Here is a 17690-nt window from a genome sequence, read left to right as displayed (position 1 = left end):
CAAAATAAGATCGCCTGCCACATACTCTTGTAACTTTCCTTTCCTCCCATCCATCACGGGCATCCCACTTATGTCCAGGGTCACCACAAAATATCCAAGCGGGAGATGTCTCTATTTTGTGTAGAGGTGAAGAGTGGAATGCTGGCTTACGAGAAGCTCATTTTTCCCAGTGTTAAGGGACAAGCTCTTTGCTTTACCTCGTCACATGCTGAACACCGCGGCTTCAGCAGTTCAGCGTGGTGCCTGCCACAGTGAATCTTCCCATCCTGATAAAAGTAGATGAGGTCGACCAGTAGCTCATTACATGTGAAGCAGACAAAACAGGATGGGTGCCAGCAGACCCCGGGCCCCGCACGGGACGCAAACACGGCAACCTCGCCTCCGTTGATCTTCAGGCCGCACTGAAACAGAAGCACCTGAATTAAAAGTGGTCCTGTCTAGTGACTGGAATCTCAGCCTTCCCCACTGACCGTGAAATCCTGAGTGCGTTGGGACTTTATTTTTTTCCCTCTGGTTATTGATTCAAAGATTCGTTCACGCTGGATTATTTGAGATTCTCAACTGAAAGTATCAGGCCCCAGACTTGCTGCTGTGTAGACTGGTTGTGAGGCTGCTGTCAGTCTCACACTGAGCTGCTTCCCTCTCCGTTCACGTCCCTCTGAACAGCCAGTAGGACTATAATGTCTTCATTATGTCTCTGCATCGTTTGAACACTAGATGTACTGACCACCTCCCTCCAGCTCAGGCCCCAGGCAAGGTGGGATTTCAGCCAATGTTTTTGCAAGGACAGCCTGCCTGCCTGTCACACCCTGTGGAGCAACCAGCTGGAACATCAAACCAATCCCCATTTAATAGAAAGCTAAGGTGCCTTTTCTTAGTTTCTGGAGGCTCCAGCGGCCCTGCCTGGGCCACCCCCGTCACTACAACCGGGCCCTCCACCCACAGGTTACCTGCTCGCACACAGCGTGCATCAGCGCTCTGGACAAGAGTTTGATTGTGCCTCTTCCAAGGGCTTCTTTCTTCCGCTGGGCGCTGAACACTTGCAATTCTTTCTTCTCCTCTTCACTCAAAGACTGGCAATACCGCACCTTTGCAGGAGAGAAGCAGAAGCACGCACTGGGACACAGCCCCTTCCCCAGTGCCATTTCATCCAGCATTTAAGTTTCAGGAAATAAAAAAAGCTTCGCTGGGCTGTGTCCTGAAGCCCCAACTTAAAAATGACCCTGTATCTTGCAGCCTCTAGCAAAAGGGAAATGCAATAGGAAGGGACACTCTTTTTTTGTTTAAATAAGAATTGTTTAAACTCGGACTTCCCTGGTGGTACAGGGGTTGAGTCCCAGCCTTATCAAGGTATCGCCAGCCACTGTGGCCTGAGTTCGATTCCCGGCCAGGGAACTGACCCACATGGCGCAGCAGACCTCTCCTGTCTTGCCTGTTGCTCCCCTCAGCAGCAGATTTCAGTAGATCCGCCTGTTCTGCTCCCTACTCTGTCTCTAGTGAATCATCTCACTCCCCCCAAACCCTACTTCTGGCCTATAGTCCAGTTCTTATATGCATAAATAAGTAAAATTAATCTTAAAAAATATGTTTAAACTCTTAGCAGAGACACTAAAAAATAAAAGTAAGATATTAACCTTTCTATAAAGGATTTCAACTTTTTAATTGCATTTTCACTGGACATTCTACAGGCCCTAAGTTCTGCGGGCCTGAACCCCCATAAAGCCCTGGCTTTGGAAGGAGGCACAGGGAAGTCTCAGGAATTTCTAGGCTCCTGATAATCAGAGGGAGGCTGTAAGCACAATATAAACCAACTTGTGTTAAGTTTATTGCACGGACACCCTTTTCTCTGTGAAAGAATGGAGAGCTGTGTTTTCCGGCCAAATTTTAGCTGAAGAAAGGAAAGGATAGTGGGGAACTGGTTTATGACAGGCCTCATGAGATGTAGGTTTTTTTCCTTCTCATTAGCCTCCTTCCTGTTATTTTACCTCATTATCATGTGGTGGCAACTGGTACAAAAGCTGTTTAATTCGATGTTTCTCTCCAGGGCTGTTAACATAAGGAACCTTCTCCTCCGGTAAGCAAGCAAAATAAAGCTGGATCTGTGGACGAGAGGGGGAGAAGGATGTCAGTGTGCATACAGTGAGCATCTTAAATTATTCTGTTTAAAAATTACCTTTGGGGGGCCTCCCTGGTGGCCTAGGGGTTAAGCCTCAGCACTATCACTGCTACGGCCTGGGTTCCATCCCCGGCCAGGGAGCTGACCCACACTCAGCACAGCAGACCTCTCCTGTCTCACCCGCTGCTCCCCTCGGCAGAAGATTTCAGTAGATCCGCCTGTTCTGCTCCCCACTCTGTCTCTGGTGAATCCTCTCACCCCCTGCACCTCTGCCCTACACTCTAGTTTTTGTATGTTGAATAAATACAAATTACCTTGAGGGCTTGGCCTCTGTGGCTAACAAGAAGACCAGCTGAGTCAACTCAGTGAACTGCAAACATGCAGGGAGCTGGCATCCAGCTGCTCAACTGCTCTTGAGGAATGTGATTTGTAGTGACAATTAGGGGCATCATAAATTACGCACCATAAAATATGCACATTTAATACTGCTGTTCCTCAGCCTGCCTCGCCAGGGTCAGCCAGGAGATGTGCTGGGTGAAGGCCACAAGGGGCCACACAGGCAGTGTGACTACACAAAAGCATTTCATTTGCTCTCTCGATTTTACACCCGACAGAGACAAAAGCTGTTTTGTTTAACTTTGTAAACTCTCCCTTATCGGCTTCACTCAGGCATCAGCTTCCTTTTCCTCCATGGGTACTATTTTCTAAATACCTGGAGTCAGTTTCCCTGAGGGAACTGTAGAGGAGCCGTATTGAACTGTACTTAATTCACTGGAGAAGGAGAATGCATTCGGGGGGTTGGTTTGGGCTTATTCCCTGTTGTGTTTAAAGGAATCTCCTTTAATGATAATTGCAAAGGATACTGCAGTGCTGAGAAAGAACGAAAGTTATTCAAGGGAAAAAAGGAGATGAGAGGCTTGCTGTGAGCTTCACTATCTTCATATCACACCAAGCCTACTCATCCTAGGCTGTAAAAGGGGTTCTTTCTTCATAAATAGTCTGTCAAAATATTGCTTTCCTAACTGAAGTGCTGGCACCCCAGTGCATCCTACTGTGTCAGCCATGGGAGCTTTTATAATAAGTTAGAAACACTCACTGAGTAGCAGCTACATATGAGTCAGGTCGTGTGCTGGATCCTGGGTGAATAAGGAGCCCTTAAAGTAGTTCCCACCACACAGAAACTCTAACTACAACCCAGAAGCACCCAGCTTGCACCTTTCATTTCAAACTATGCCTTGACCCTTATAATATCGATCACTAGCAATTACTAACAAGGTCACTATTATAAGGATTTAGGGAAAATAAAAACAGGCATCTAGAATGTCCTCATCTTCCTTAAAATACCAACACAAAGTGCCAAATTCATTCTTTTAATTCCCCACCCCTCACCCCAATCCCCTCTGTGTGATGACAGGTTCTTTTTGTGCAAGTTTATCAAAGGTCAAGCGTGTAAGCTTCGGACGGTTTCCTACAGCTCTGTATTTCTGCTCTTTCGAAGCAAACACATCGCTAGAAACCTGCTTCTTTCTTTGTATTACCTTTTTGTCATTACTTTCCTTTTAAAAAGATCAGATTCGCCTCACTACCTCCAAAGGGACACCTCAGAAATCCACCTAAAAGGTGCATGGACAGTATTCCAGATTTCATTCATTACAGCAAAAATTTGGGTTGTTGGAAAAGTCATTGGTACTGGGCAACCCCAATGTGAAATGGGTGGTCTGATTATGGGTCCTCCCCACACGCTTAAAAGGGACTTAGAATGAGACTCAACTGCAGGCACACGTAGAAAGATAATAAAGAGTTTACTTACAAGAAGGGGAAATACAGAAAAGAACAACTCAGGGACAAAGAGAGAGATAAATTTCTGAATGCTGAGCTGGAACCCCAATAGCATGCTGAAAGCCAGGGAAAAATCAAGGACCCCCAAGGCCCACATGTCTGGTTATATACCAAGCCTGGATGCTTAGCTCCACCCTCAGTTCCCAGCAACCCTCCCTTCGGTGGTGATGACATTATGGGATTTGCAGTCCTTGGTGTCTTGGATCTCTCTGGCCTGGGGTGGGGGTGGGGTCCATAAAACCTATTCGAGGAGTTGGGTCAGGTATTTTCTGGTGCCATCTGCAAAAATGCATCATGACTTTTCTGACCGCCCAACAGCCTCCTAGTAGGGCTTCTGCTCCCAGGAGGGCCTGAAGACTTTCACTGAGAAACTCGGTGTGACTTTAAAAAGCCAAGATTTGAAACGATCACAAGAGGAGTGAGGACTCAGAAATGTGGTGTGTCAATAGGCCAATGTTGTTCTAGAAATCTTTCTTTTAAGTTTTTGAAAAACCAGAACTCTTGAAAAATGGAGCCCCAGCACCCCTGGGCCCACTACCTGCTCGGGCCGGAGCCCGGGGGGCACCCAGGCGTACTCCTCCAGCGCACAGCCCGAGTCGTCATCCGAGGTAGAGCTCCTCTGGCAGCCAAAGGCCAGCTTGCTCATTTTGGGTTCCATCTCCAGCGGCATAGCAATGGCAGCGGAAAGCTGATTTCTCAGTCACAGCACATCAAACAGCGGCAGCTGTGGACAAGAGAAGAGAAAAGAAATAAAAAACCCGAAGGCATTCCTCTACCCTCCCAGAGCTTGTATTTGATGCAGTTTCCACACAGCTGGGCCCAGGGAGAGAGACCAAATCACTAGTCACTACCGCCAACCCTCAGGCCATCGTGAGCTGGACTCTCTCTGGCTACCCAATTCAGAAGCAGCCCCCAGACTAGTTCAGGAGTACAGGAAATTGCACCAACACTACTTTATTTCCAGCTGACTTGAAAATTCACCTCTCTGTACTCTGATTAGGAAGATTCTTGAGAAAATGGCCGTGTGAGGGCCTCCCTGGTGGCCTAGGGGTTAATTCTCATGCCTGTCTCCACTACTGCCCGATTTCGATCCCCGACCAGGAAGCTGACCCACATGGCACAGCAGACCTCTCCTGTCTCGCCAGCTGCTCCGCTTAGCTGTAAATTTCAGTCTGTCTGTCTGTTCTGCTCCCCACTCTGTCTCCGAGGAATCCTCTCATCCCTACATCTCTGGCCTACACCCCAGTTCTTTTATGTAAAAATAAATTTTTAAAAAAAAAAGATTTATTTTATCTATGCATACAAGAAATGGGGTGTAGGCCAGAGTGGGGGCGATGTGAGGATTTCACCAATGACGGAGTAGGGAGAAGAACAGGTGGATTTACTGAAATCCACTGCTGAGGGGAGCAGCGGGCGAGACAGGAGAGGTCTGCTGCGCCATGTGGGTCAGCTGGGGATTGAACTTGTGCTGCAGTGGCTGCTGACAGTTTCATAGTGCTGAGACTTAAGCACTTGCACCACCAGGGGGGCCCAACAAATAAAAAATTTTAAAAAAGAAAATGGCCTTGTGGACTTTTTGACTCCCACAGATGAAAACCCTGTGAAGTCCTAGGAATTGGAGACAAGAATGTGGGGATGGCACCTCCAGCCTTGCTCACGATTTTGCACCATGAGAAAGTGGCTCAAGAGTATATCCTTGGCCCCATATTTTCTAAATGATTTTCCCACCTAAGGTATACCACTGCTTGTACTGCACACAATCAGTCTGCTGGGACCAATGATAGGTTTCAGGTTTCTATTCAAGTTTTTTTTTTAATATTTATTTATACAAGAACTGGGGCACAGGCCAGAGGCGTGGGGGGTGAGAGGATCCACCGGAGACAGAGCGGGGAACAGAATAGGCAGACTGAAATAAACTGCTGAGGGGAGCAGCGGGCGAGTCAGGAGAGGTCTGCCATGCCATGTGGGTTTACTCTCTGGCCGGCTGGGAATCAAACCCACGCTATAGAGGCTGTGGACAGCTTCACTGTGCTGCGCTCAACCCGCTGCACCACCAGGGAGGCCCTCTAGTCAAGTTTTGACAGACACCAAGTTTAGTTTCCTCATTGAATAGAATCAGCACTTAAATCCACAAGTCTTAACTATCTATGGTAAAGGCAGATGTTGATGAACAAGTTTCTTCAACAACAAGAATAGAATCCAAGCAGTAGATTGAAATAAAATCCAGTTTGGTGACTCTACGTGTTGAGCTGATTTATTAGCAGACGCTCACTGAAAAGTGATGCAGTACCCACTATGTGTGAACAGGGCAGAGTGAGATGGGAATCTTGCCCTGAACACAAAGCCTCTGCAGCTGGAGGCTGGAAGGTATGGAAATGACAGCCTTCCAGCCCAGGAGCCACCTTAGCATTTCTCATATTTTTTGATTCATAAGACTCACCTCTCATCCCAAGACCCAAAGTTAAGAAGAGATGCAGGCGTCTCAGAATCAAAGCAGCTTGTTGTATCTGCCCTTTCCCTCCACCAAAAAAGAAAGGAACTTCCAGATAACCAGCCCAACCACATCATTTTTGAGAAGACGATTCGGGGAAGTTGAGTTGCCCAAAGAGCACACATACAAGCCAGTGTAGGCATACTACATTCCCAACAGGCGGGTCTGCCTTAGAAATCCCCTCACATGCTTATTTATTTATTTATTTATTTGTTTGTTTTACTTAGAAGAACTGGGGTGCAGGCCAGAGGTGGGGTGTTCACCAGAAACAGAGTGGGAAGCAAAACTGGCAGATTGACTGAAATCCACTGCTGAGGGGAGCAACGGGCAAGACAGGGGAGGTCTGCTGCGCCTATGTGGGTCAGCTCCCAGGGATCAAACTCAGGCTGTAGGGGTGACAGGCTGAGACTTAACCCCTAGGCCACCAGGGAAGCCTTGACCCTCACTTGCTTTAACAGTAGGAAAGGTAGTAACACCTACATCTTCATCCTGAGACAAAGCCATATTTCAGCGACCATCTCAAGGCAACCCTACATAATTAAGAGTGTCAGAAAACGTTACCTATTAGGACACAGGATTCTTTAAACTTACAACTTTACCTTTGTAAACCAGAGGTTTTGGAGAAAAAAAAAATGTTTTAGCCATTCACAAGTGGAAGGCTGAGCAGTAGCCCTAAGCGTTACTACCAGTAGGGGCCACACAGGAGATATTATCCCAACTAATAAATTCATTCACCCTGAACCAAAAGTACAGATGACCTCATTTCCTGCAGAGCCATCAGGCGGTCTCGGCCTTTTAAACAAGCCATCAGTGCACACAGGTGCAACTCATTCATGTCTTGACTTAAGAAAGGGACCCCCATGAAGGCAAAACCCTCTTCCTCCTCAATGAAGAGAGACGTGTTAATGAAAGTCGGGGGATTTCTTGGATCTGGTTTTCCCCTTTTGTTTTGGGAAAAAAACCCAGCTCTCACAAGTCAAAGGAGAATTAGAAGTTAGGATTTCATTACTAACTATAAACACCCCCCAGGAGAATGGGTGCCAGAATCTCCTGTGAACTTAACCTGCATCATGAAACAGGCACACCTGTCGCTTGCCAACTCTGCTTAAATAGGGAGACGCGAAGGTAGCTGCTCTGTACCAACTTCCCAAGAACATAAATATTAAATAGAACCTGACAACTAAATGCCACTATATTAGAAAACAAGAGAAACCACCACGAATTAAGACCAACCATGGATTTTTTTCCAACATGCAGATGGCTAAGAATCGCAATGAGTTTTACAGTTATATTCCTTGATTGGCTTCTGGTGAAAAATGTACAGTACATTACTTTCCACATCAAGGTAAATCACCTTGCGCAGTATATGCCACAACCCCCTCCCAATTATCTGGAGGTGCCAGCCACATCCCAGCCGACAGCAACCACACATTCACCCCAGCCTTCCACTGTGTAGGGTAAAGAAAATGTCAGGCTTTTCTGCCCTTCCGCCATCAGGATAGATGATGGATCCTTGTCCTGAATGCATGCCTGATGGCGGGCACCTGGAATAGGGTGTGGGCATAGGTAGATGGGATTCACCTGGGCTGAGACTGTGCTTTTAAGGGCGGCGTCACGGGGACGTCAGCAGCAGCAGCAGAAGCCGAGCCGAAAGAGAAGCCGAGAAGCAGCAGAACGAACGCCAGAGAGCCCAGATAGAGTGAAGACTTGCTGGGGGCTGGGAGGCCTCCCAGCCCCCCAGCCAGCACCCCTGCCTGCCATATACCTGGTGAACCCCAATAAAAGACCTGCAAAAACCCACTAAGGACTCTGACTCCTCCTTTACCCGGTCTGCATGGGATCAGAAAACCTGCACTGTATCCAGTCCTGCCCTTTACACACTGACTACACTGAGGATTGTCATTCATCAACAATGTGGAGAGCACAACTAAAGGGACATGAGTGAAAGTCACTGTCATCTCATTTGTTCACCCTCAGCCAGCAAGCACAGGGTAGATTCACTACGGACTTGGGCAGACAGATAAAGAAGAGTCCCAGAGACCGCGATGGATTTTTCAGGCTTTAATGCTGTCAGGGAACCAGGCACACAGGCACACCAGGCAGGGGAGCTGGCAGGCAAGGAGGCAGGCCCTGGGCCAGGCAAGGGTGGGGACTGGGAGGCAGGCAGGTAACTGAGCCTCCCAGTCCCCCACAAATCTTTATGCTCTTTCTCTGGCATTTTCTCGGGGTCTTGCCTCTTCTGTAGTCACTCTTGCCCCTGGAGCCATCTTCATGTCTGAGTGACGCTGCTCTTCTATCCTTGGCCTTTAGGCTCAGGTGTGCACACTCACGCATGTCCGCACCCATGCTCCAGGTGTCCACAATTAGGCACGTGTGCCTCATGCCCATGCTTCCAAGTATCTTCTGCAGTCAAGGCCACGGATGACAGCCACAGAGGCCACTGGCACAAAAAGCCAGATTAATCCATTTACCCTACAGCTAGCTAAGTCACCCCTCTGTACTGTGTAAGGACATTTAATCGCCATATTAATCAAACCAGTGAGGGCCTATCTCCTGTAAGAGGAAGAAAATAGGCTCAGAGAGATCTGCCACAGATCAAGTGTCCTATCAGTGAACAGGCAATGTTCTTAGAACTGGCCTGTGATGTTAATTAAGCCTTGCAACTGCAGGGCAGAGACTTAGTCCTTCTCTCCTTTCAGCTCAAGGACTCTCCCACAGCCACACTCTGCCAGCTCCTCTGTCAGGCCAAGAAGCACCCCAACTTGACACTCCTCTGTGTATTTATTGGAGGGAGTGGAGCATCTCTGTGTGTCTGGCTTTGCTCAATCCAGAGATTGTTGGGACAGAAAGAATAACTCAGGCCTTGGAACACACTGGGTCCCCACGATCAATCCAAGTTCTACCCAGTAAATGGAGCTGACAGCAGCCTGAAGACAGATGGTCCTGTCTTCTAAATGAGAGACTTCACTATAAAGTTTCTTAAGATGAAGGTCTTTCCAGAAGCGATTGCACATATTTCTATTTAACCAGGAAATACCTCCCCTCTAAATGCCCAGAATCATGTTGGTGCCTTGTGTTGGGGTTGACAAAATTAATAAATATCCGGAATTTCCAAAATACAGCAACTCAGCCATCACCTCTTGGGGGCAGAACCTGATTGAGCCAATTCCCTTTTCTTGGAGAACCAGCTACACTTCTCCATCGCAGACACACAAACTGATGTGGCCAGATGGGCCGTTTTGCCAGAGAAGGCATTTTAAGGAGAACTTACAGTCTAAAATGATGATAAAAATTCAGTGTCTCAGGGCTGCTAGTTCAGAGTTTGTCCTTTGGAGAAGCACATTCTTTATCTTTTTTTTTTTTTTTGTATTAGGGAATAATAGCATAAAGTGACAAAGCATATTATCAAGTTCTCGGAATTGATCCAAAAATAAACATGAAGTAAATAATTTCCACAGCATGACCCCATGTCTTGGGTGGTAGTAAGAAGAGCTGCATGACTACTAGTTACTCTTTACTTAACACACAAAAACTTTAAATTGGATTTTTTTCTATTTCTTCTTTTTAAAAAATTACCTGTAGTTTTCATGAAACATCACTGTCTCATCCTGCATCAGATGAAGTCAGCTGACTGCTAAGCATGGTTTGTGCTTGTAAAAGTTAAAATAATATAAATGATAAAAATGTGAGCTCAACTAGCCTTTACTTTTATTACTATCCTGTAATTGCTTTGACAGCATGGAAAAGGGCAGCCAGGACATTCCTCATGCTCTGGCTCAGGGTGGTCTTCCTGAAACCAGAATGTGGTCTGCCAAACCCCATCTCTGAGGCCAAACACGAGACCCTGGGTGAATAAGAGCGAGAGAAAAAATTCCATTAATTTCTTTTCCAGGTGTCGGCTCCTATGCTGATCACGTGACACAGGAACACAAATCAGGTCTATACACGGGTTGAATTTAGTGGAAGTGGCACAATTCCAAGTTGGGGTTATGATAACAGAATGAAGCACTTTCTCAAGATCCCTTTTCTTGGCTTTAGATCCATTTTTATAGATGGACAAGGTGGCTCTGTCCTGCTCTTCGCACAATGCTGTTGTGAAATATTATTTTGATGTAATTTCAAACTGGAGAAAAGTTGCAAGAGTAAAAGGAACTCATGTATGTAGCCTGTCCCCCACTCATGTCATCATCACTCATTCTCTCCGCCCCCCATATACACACACACAGACACAGAGACACACACAGACACACACACAAACACACACCCTTGAGGGAGCCATTTGAGAGTGTGTACTTTTTACATTCTCTTACCTAACCACAGTTAAATAGATCTTTCAAATGAGAGTTCATTTAAAAAAAAAAAAGCTACCTGCAAAGTTTTATCCTGGATGATGGAGATAAATAGAATAAACAAGGTCAAACAGCATAAGCCATCAGCTTCTGTGATGATTCTGAGGTAGGTTTATTTTCCTAGTGCCAAATGCTATAATAAAGTGAATGAAGTTAATTACACGAGAATGACAGTTATGTGAACCACTTCTGCTATTGGTTCACACCATTAAGAACATGAATCTAAGGGGCCCCACCTCTCCAAAGTCTCTTTATAATTCTGAATGTAAGTGTCCTATGTGGAGCAATGAAATACAACACTTTCAGACATGTTCATTCAACTCCCAAGTAGAGGCTGACCAGTGAGGAAACACCTTTCCCAGCTGACAGTGCTCCCAAAGATGGCAGCGTGGTCCTATGCAGAGAGTTCAATTCTACAGGTTCTGAGTTATTTGCAGATACCATTCTGAAGAAAAGAGAAAAGTATGACAAACAGAAGAAACGGGCATGGACAAAAGGAAGGAGAAGCCCAAAGTTGGAGGGAGGGTGGTGGGGAAAGAGGGGGAGAGAGAGAGAGAGAGAGAGAGAGAGAGAGAGAGAGAGAGAGAGAAAGAGAGAGACACTGATTTTTTCTGTAGAAAGACAAGATTATGTGTGGGGTACTCCATGCAGTGGAACATGGAAGAATTCCATTTCTCTCCTCAGTCCTTTGTCTTTCCTCTTCCTTCAAAATCGCTACTTCTCAACATTTAAAAAGACTCAAAGAAAACAGCTAGAGATAGACAGCTTCTCAATCATCATATAATTGTCAAGAGGACATCTGACCCCAGGGGTAGAGTACTCAGGGAACAGTGGCTGGTGTTCCCAGCCACCAAGCTCAGCCCTCCAATCTGGCAAATCAAAGCATCACATGACCTGCTTCTTTAAAATGACAAGCATTTTCCTTTCAAAGATAATCAAGGATGCAAAAGCTTTCAAGAAGGATCATATGAGCATCAAGAATCACAGTTCCCAGTGACATGTCCCAACTGGCACTGTCACTTCCACTGTGTCAACACAGATTTCCTTAAAGCTGACCAGCAGCATCTGGAGCAAGAACAAAATGCTAATGACATGTGAATTTCATTTATTTTTTTCCCCCCCAAGAGCCCACAATTGTTGCAAACAATTGTGCAAACTATTGGCCACCATTCCTGGCTGGATGTAAAGTTGCAACATTAGTGTTGTGCATACTTGTGCGTGTACACACACATACACACACACATACATTTAGGGGTCTAACGAGCATGTCTGGGTCTTACCAGTTGTTAGGAGAGTGGTAATTATGACCAAGTACTATATGATTTGGTTCGGAGGTGTCACTCATTCCCCAAATTCCAGGAAGGTCTCGTTCCTCCCACACACTGATGTAAGCAATCAGGGTTCCTTCTGAAATTTACTCCAGATTCATTCATTTTATTCACTCAATCTTATATTTAAAGGCTCCTACTGAGCAGTTCTGGGAGATACAAAAAGAAAGCAATTGCCATTTATTCCATTAAAAGCCAGAACTTTACAAAAGGTAGCCATTGTGCTAAGAATATTTCCAAATTCCATTATACATTTCCTTGCTTTCTCTAGTGGTGGTGTGTGTATATGATCACATCTTTTCATTTTTAGCAGAAAATGAATAGTCAATTAAACACTGGCATCAGGATTTAAGAAAGAGTAGTCCTAATCCAGCCACCCAGCTGGGTGTGACTAGGTTCTAGCTCCTAGTCTAGAAGGTGAGGGCTTCTGGGCATCTCAGCATGGGGCTGATGTCCAGCACTTCAATATGGCTGACAAACCTCACAGGTTCCTTCTCCCTGCTCTCATGTTTTCATTCCTGCTACTTCAGTCTCTTAGGAAGAAGCCTGATTCCTCCTCCCACCCCCACAAAGAACAACTTCAATTTCCTAATGTTTTGCTTTCAGTATCTTGTAAATTAGGCAACTATATTTTACAAATGTTTGTTGAAAAGTATGTAAAGTAATTATGCTGTGCAAGGGGGCATAAGTCTTCCTCCTATAAGCACAGGAATCGCTGCTTTAATAAGATAACAGAGTATGGGGTGGTGTTATTCACACTGAAAAGGAGCATTATTATTTTGTTATGCTACTTTGGTCATTTGAGGGTCATTGTCCTAATGGGTTGTCTGCTGCATCCAGGATAGCTAGGATTATTATTTTAATTGACCTTGACATATACATAAATGAGCCTTCCCTGTTTTTCCCTCAAAAAGCTTTGGAAGTCAGCACAGTGTTTAAAGGTCCAGAGGCAGTTAAGAGTTGGCTTTGGAAGGCAGATTCTTCTTGAGAAAAAATAATAGACAGCACGGTAACAATGAATAACATTTTCAAGAACTGCACATACCAGCAGAAGACTTTGGACTGAACTCTATAGGCAGTGCCCAAGGACAAAAGGCATTCGAGGAGTATGCCAATCCTGGTTGGTCTTAAAGAAAACAGGAGTGATGTTTGGGAAAGAGAAAAATGAATCTATTAGCCCATGACCACCAAGAGTGCCTACAAGTGTGTCTTGGGGAGAGAAAGTAAAAGGAACCAGTAAAAGAAGGAAAACTGGGTCAAAGATATTTTTGAGACTAGGTAACTGAAAGACAGTGTACCAATACAGAAATACTGTGTAGGCAAGACAGACGGAGTGAGTATGTGAGGAGGCTGAGGAAAATGAGTTCAATCAGAAACACACTGAGGTTCATCAGTGCTGATATGGTTCCTGTTATTCATCATTTTGGAGGACCAAGTCAGCAAATCAAATCAAAACCATGCAAATAGGAAAAAAGAATAATTTTCAGTGTTTGCTATTGATGATGAGGTCTAAGGTCAGACCCTAATTACAAATACTTTTCCAATGAAGTTTTACTCCAATTCCAATGTGGAGACTTCCGTTGCCGGACATCTATGAAAAAGTGGCTCAGTATGAATTCGCCCAGGGAACTTAGAAATCCTCTGACATCAAAATCCAAGGAATATACTGATTTGTGAAGTCACCTGGGCTAATATGTCTTAGGTGTCCCCTGCTGCTAAATGCCATCATGTAGGCCAAAACAAAGACCTTTGAAGATGCATCTCAAACATAATCATTCAAAAACTACTCTAAACCTGCCAGGCCCAAGATGTCAGTGAATTCAATTTAAACATATGCTAATTTGGCATTACAGAAACCTGTATAACATATCCATATTTTAAGCACTCAAACTATACAACATTAGCGTTTATACTTGTTTCCTTGTTGATGATGTCCCTAACTTAAAACTTTAAAAGCCAGAAACCTATAAAATCCAGAGGGATCAAAACTGCCACAATCAAGCTTTGTATTTCGTGGTAATGAGAAGCTAAATGGTTATCTGTTTAACATCTTCACATACCCAAGAACACTCAATGCCCATTGTCTGCGAAAGATAAAAGTCATCCCCAACACAGCCCAAGTCAATTTTACTTATATTGAAACGAGTTGTAATTGTAAAAGGAACACAGACTAGAGGTATCCAAAGCCACTGCTTACAAAACATTCCTTTCCTGAAAGTACTTCATAGCAGCAATCATTTTCTGTACTTCCCAGGTAAACCTTGTACATTTTTCGACAGCTGAGTGGCTTCTCGGGTACAATTCACTTGCCAAGAAGCTCTATCCATTTTTCCAAGAGAAAACGTGGAACTCTGCCCACAGCATTCATTTCATGCACAGATACATTCCCCGACAGACAAACTGCTGCACAAAAGAAGGAGCACGATGACAAAGCGAGGTCCTCTGCCAGAAGGGCGCTTTGGGGGTCAGGTTATTGGCTGTAAACAGGTATATAAAGACAAAACCCCCAACCCATGCTGTGTGCAGTGTGGCCGGCCACGCAGAGCTCTGTTCTAATGAACTCATTATTTTCCATAATGGGGGACACAGAGACTTTCTCGAAATCGTGTTCCAGTCAGTCTCCTATTGATTTTTTGAATTTCTAGTTTCAACGGCGGCCCAAGGAAACAGCAGCCAGACTCGACTCCAAAGTACACACAGACTCAGGTTTCACCCCATCACCTGTTGGCTCCCGAATAACGCGGCTCTTTGTGAAACTTACAGCGCTCATTGGAAACAAGTTTCCAGAGAAAACACTTCAAGAAAGTGTTTGAGAAGTCACAAAACTCGAGTTGTAAAAACAAATTCCACACATAGCCCGGCTTATACTGACATAGATTAATGTGAAAACCCCAGTTTTAGACAAGGAGTCTGAGGGGCGCTGGAGGGAAAGGATGTCACCCTTCTTCGGGGAAACCCACCGGGTTCATTCTATTGCTCGACGGGACTGCGAGGGGAGGTTTTCGGGGTCAACGCAGGCCCCTACCAGACAGAGAAGCACCTCAGAGCGGGCTTCAGCGCCCCCTGCGCCCCCCCCCGCGCCCCACGAACCCAGCCCTCCGCGCCGCAGTGGCCGCTCAGGCCGCGAGGGGCGCCCCAAGCCGCGGGTCGGGCCGGTCCCGGGCGCTCTGCCGGCCCCGCCGCGGAGCTCCAGACCCAGGGAGCGAGCCCCTCTTCGGCGGCCAGGCGACGCCCGCAGAGAAGGGGTCCCCCATGGCCCCCCGCAGATAGCGTAGTAGCTCTCGAACCCCCCCTTGCCACCCCCGGAGGAGAGCCTCCAGGAGCAGCGCCACCTCCAAGGGAGAGCACTCACCCCGCGGGTTGACAGCCGTACCGAGCAGTGGCGGGTCCCGCCGTCTGTCCCCCCAACTTCCGACGGGCCGCCCCAGCCTGCGGGCGTCACGGACCGCGCGTCCTCGCGGAGCTCGGCGTCCATCCAGCCCGGGACCCAGGCAGCGGCCGCCCACCCTGGGCCGCGGACAGCCGGGCCGAGCGCGGCCTGCAGCCTCCCCCGGCCCCGCGCGCCGCCCGAGCGCCCCGACCCGCTGCGGGGTGGCGCCCGGAGCAAACTGGCCCGGGTGCCCTCCGGGTCACCCTCGCCCACCCTTTTCCGGAGGCGCTCGGAGCGGGGCGGGGCAGCGCGCGGCCCGCATAAACCCCGGCACCCCCTCCCCGCCGCTCCCGCCAGCCCAGGGTCCCCCGCCCCTGCCCCCGCCCCGCGTGACGCAGCCCCCCGGCCCGTCCTCCTCGAGCCCTCGGAACGACGCGGCGAGTCTCGCCGAGCACCCGAGCGGCCGTGGGGGGCAGCCAAAGGCTCCGCGCCCGCCGGCGTCGCTGACTCTGCGCCCCAAGTTGGAGTAGCGGGGCGCCACCGCACCCCCCGGCCCCGCGTCTCTCCGCCTCCCCGCGCCCCCTCCGCGGGGGACTCCCGCGCCCCCGTGCCGCGCGCAGCCCGCTAGCGTCCCGCGGCCTCAAAGTAACCGGAGCCCGCGTTCCCAAAGTAGCCATTTCGCCTCCCGCGGGTCCCACCCTCAGCCGAGCGCGGCCACCCGACGCCCCGCTCGCGATCCCGGCCCGCGCGCCCGGCCGCCGCCCGCTTTCCAGGAACTGTCACAGCTGACGGGGCCCTGGCAGGTCTCCACGAGGTCCCGCGAGCCTGGTGTTCCTCGAGAAGTTCCTCACCCACTTGGCCCACCTCGCGCTCCAGCACCTACCTCCGGTCGCCCGCTCCATTCCCGGGAGCTCCAAGAGTGGAGCTGCCGAGATGCAAACACCCCGGGACGCTGATGGCAACTTCCCCCGCCCGCAGGTGCACGCGCCGGGCTCCCGACGCTGGGAGAATATGCAAGGCCGCCGCTCGCAGAAACCATCTCCGCGGCGCCCATAACAATGATGTCAGCAAAAGGCAGGATGGGCCAAGTTCTCACTTGGAAGGACTCATTAACATATGAATTCTCCCCTTAGGACTCTCCTTGCATTTCGGAGTCATTCCCACTGCTTTTAGCGCAGGAGATCCCTCCCCGCCCCCCCACCGGTAAATAACAGTAAAAGCAGCTCAGGTCCCGGGAGGCACTCAAGGAGAGTAACAAGAGTTTTGATAAATAGGTTAAGCCGCGCACTTAAGGTTGTTAATCTTGTTGCCAGCTATTTCTAGATGCACTAAGACGACGTGAAGCTTGGCATTAGTTGTCCATAGAGGTCAGAGACCCAAAAACAGGACCTCAAGGCAAGCCCAGAAAGAAATGGCAGGTTCGGGAGTTCTTCAGAACGGCAAATTTAATTTCTGCAATAGTCACAAGGTGATAGATGCCCAGGAAAAGCAGAGCAAAAGAGGTGACGGTGAAGTGGAGTCCTACCTTTTTTTAGGTTAAAAAAAATCCTTGGGAATGATTTGCAGCATATAGGGTTCGACAGTGGAAGAGCGAACAATAGTCCTTTGTGACTGATTGAAAAATACACAAACAATTTGCCATAAATAGAACAGTCAAGTAAATAGCTCTGTGGCCAAATTTTGTTATCTCTCCTCTAAGCCAGGCAACTGAGAAGCAGCTTTTTATAAAGTTACTTTTTTTTTTTAAAGTGACAGAGAAAAAAAAAAAAAGTGCCTCTGCTGGGCAATTGGTTTGGAGACACTTTCAAACTGAATTGGTCATTCCAGTAGGCTATTGGCCAGTACAGAATCCAGTTTGGAAGCCCATTTGTAACAGGGTGGCCGCCAGGAAAGGGGGAGGTTCCCTGCCCCACCCAAGGGGGGGTGGAGCTGAGCAGGAAGAGAAAAGCTGCAGGAGAGACTGAGGAAGGAAGCAGGATGGAGCCAGGAGACCTGGAGGAGGCACATGGAGCCTAGAGACACGTGAAGAAACTGCGCTTGTCTTTTGGTCGTGGACTGGGTGACACAGATGTGGGTGAGACCCATGGGGAGGTGACAATGGCAGCTTTTATCTTGATGTTGATTTTGCTCTTTTCCTTCCGGGCTAGTCTGGTTATTTCTGACCCTTTTCTGTGGGTCCCCACTGGAAGATGCTTTA

General features: G+C 47.8%; 1 protein-coding gene across 3 annotated transcripts in view; it reads right to left on the bottom strand.

Moving 5' to 3' along the window:
• PRICKLE1 (prickle planar cell polarity protein 1) overlaps nucleotides 1-17690 on the bottom strand; it is a 111434-nt gene that overhangs the window by 8686 nt on the left and 85058 nt on the right. The window contains exons 1-5 of one of the 3 annotated variants that reach the window (XM_037514126.2): nucleotides 16377-16541; nucleotides 4494-4679; nucleotides 1986-2099; nucleotides 951-1088; nucleotides 198-401 (exon numbers count right to left, since the gene is read on the bottom strand). In XM_037514126.2, coding sequence (XP_037370023.1) covers nucleotides 198-401; nucleotides 951-1088; nucleotides 1986-2099; nucleotides 4494-4625 — 588 coding nt within the window. In that variant the 5' untranslated portion in view covers nucleotides 4626-4679; nucleotides 16377-16541. Of the gene's footprint in view, nucleotides 1-197; nucleotides 402-950; nucleotides 1089-1985; nucleotides 2100-4493; nucleotides 4680-15475; nucleotides 15570-16376; nucleotides 16542-17690 lie in introns of those variants that run through there. The other 2 variants (XM_037514124.2, XM_037514127.2) reach the window with 2 other exon arrangements.

This window comes from Talpa occidentalis, unplaced genomic scaffold (assembly GCF_014898055.3).
Source record: "Talpa occidentalis isolate TD23 unplaced genomic scaffold, MPIMG_talOcc4v2.1 talOcc4.16, whole genome shotgun sequence".
In the NCBI taxonomy this organism is placed as follows: domain Eukaryota; kingdom Metazoa; phylum Chordata; class Mammalia; order Eulipotyphla; family Talpidae; genus Talpa; species Talpa occidentalis.
Note: the sequence above shows the minus strand (reverse complement) of the source record. Positions and strands in the feature narration are given on the sequence as shown.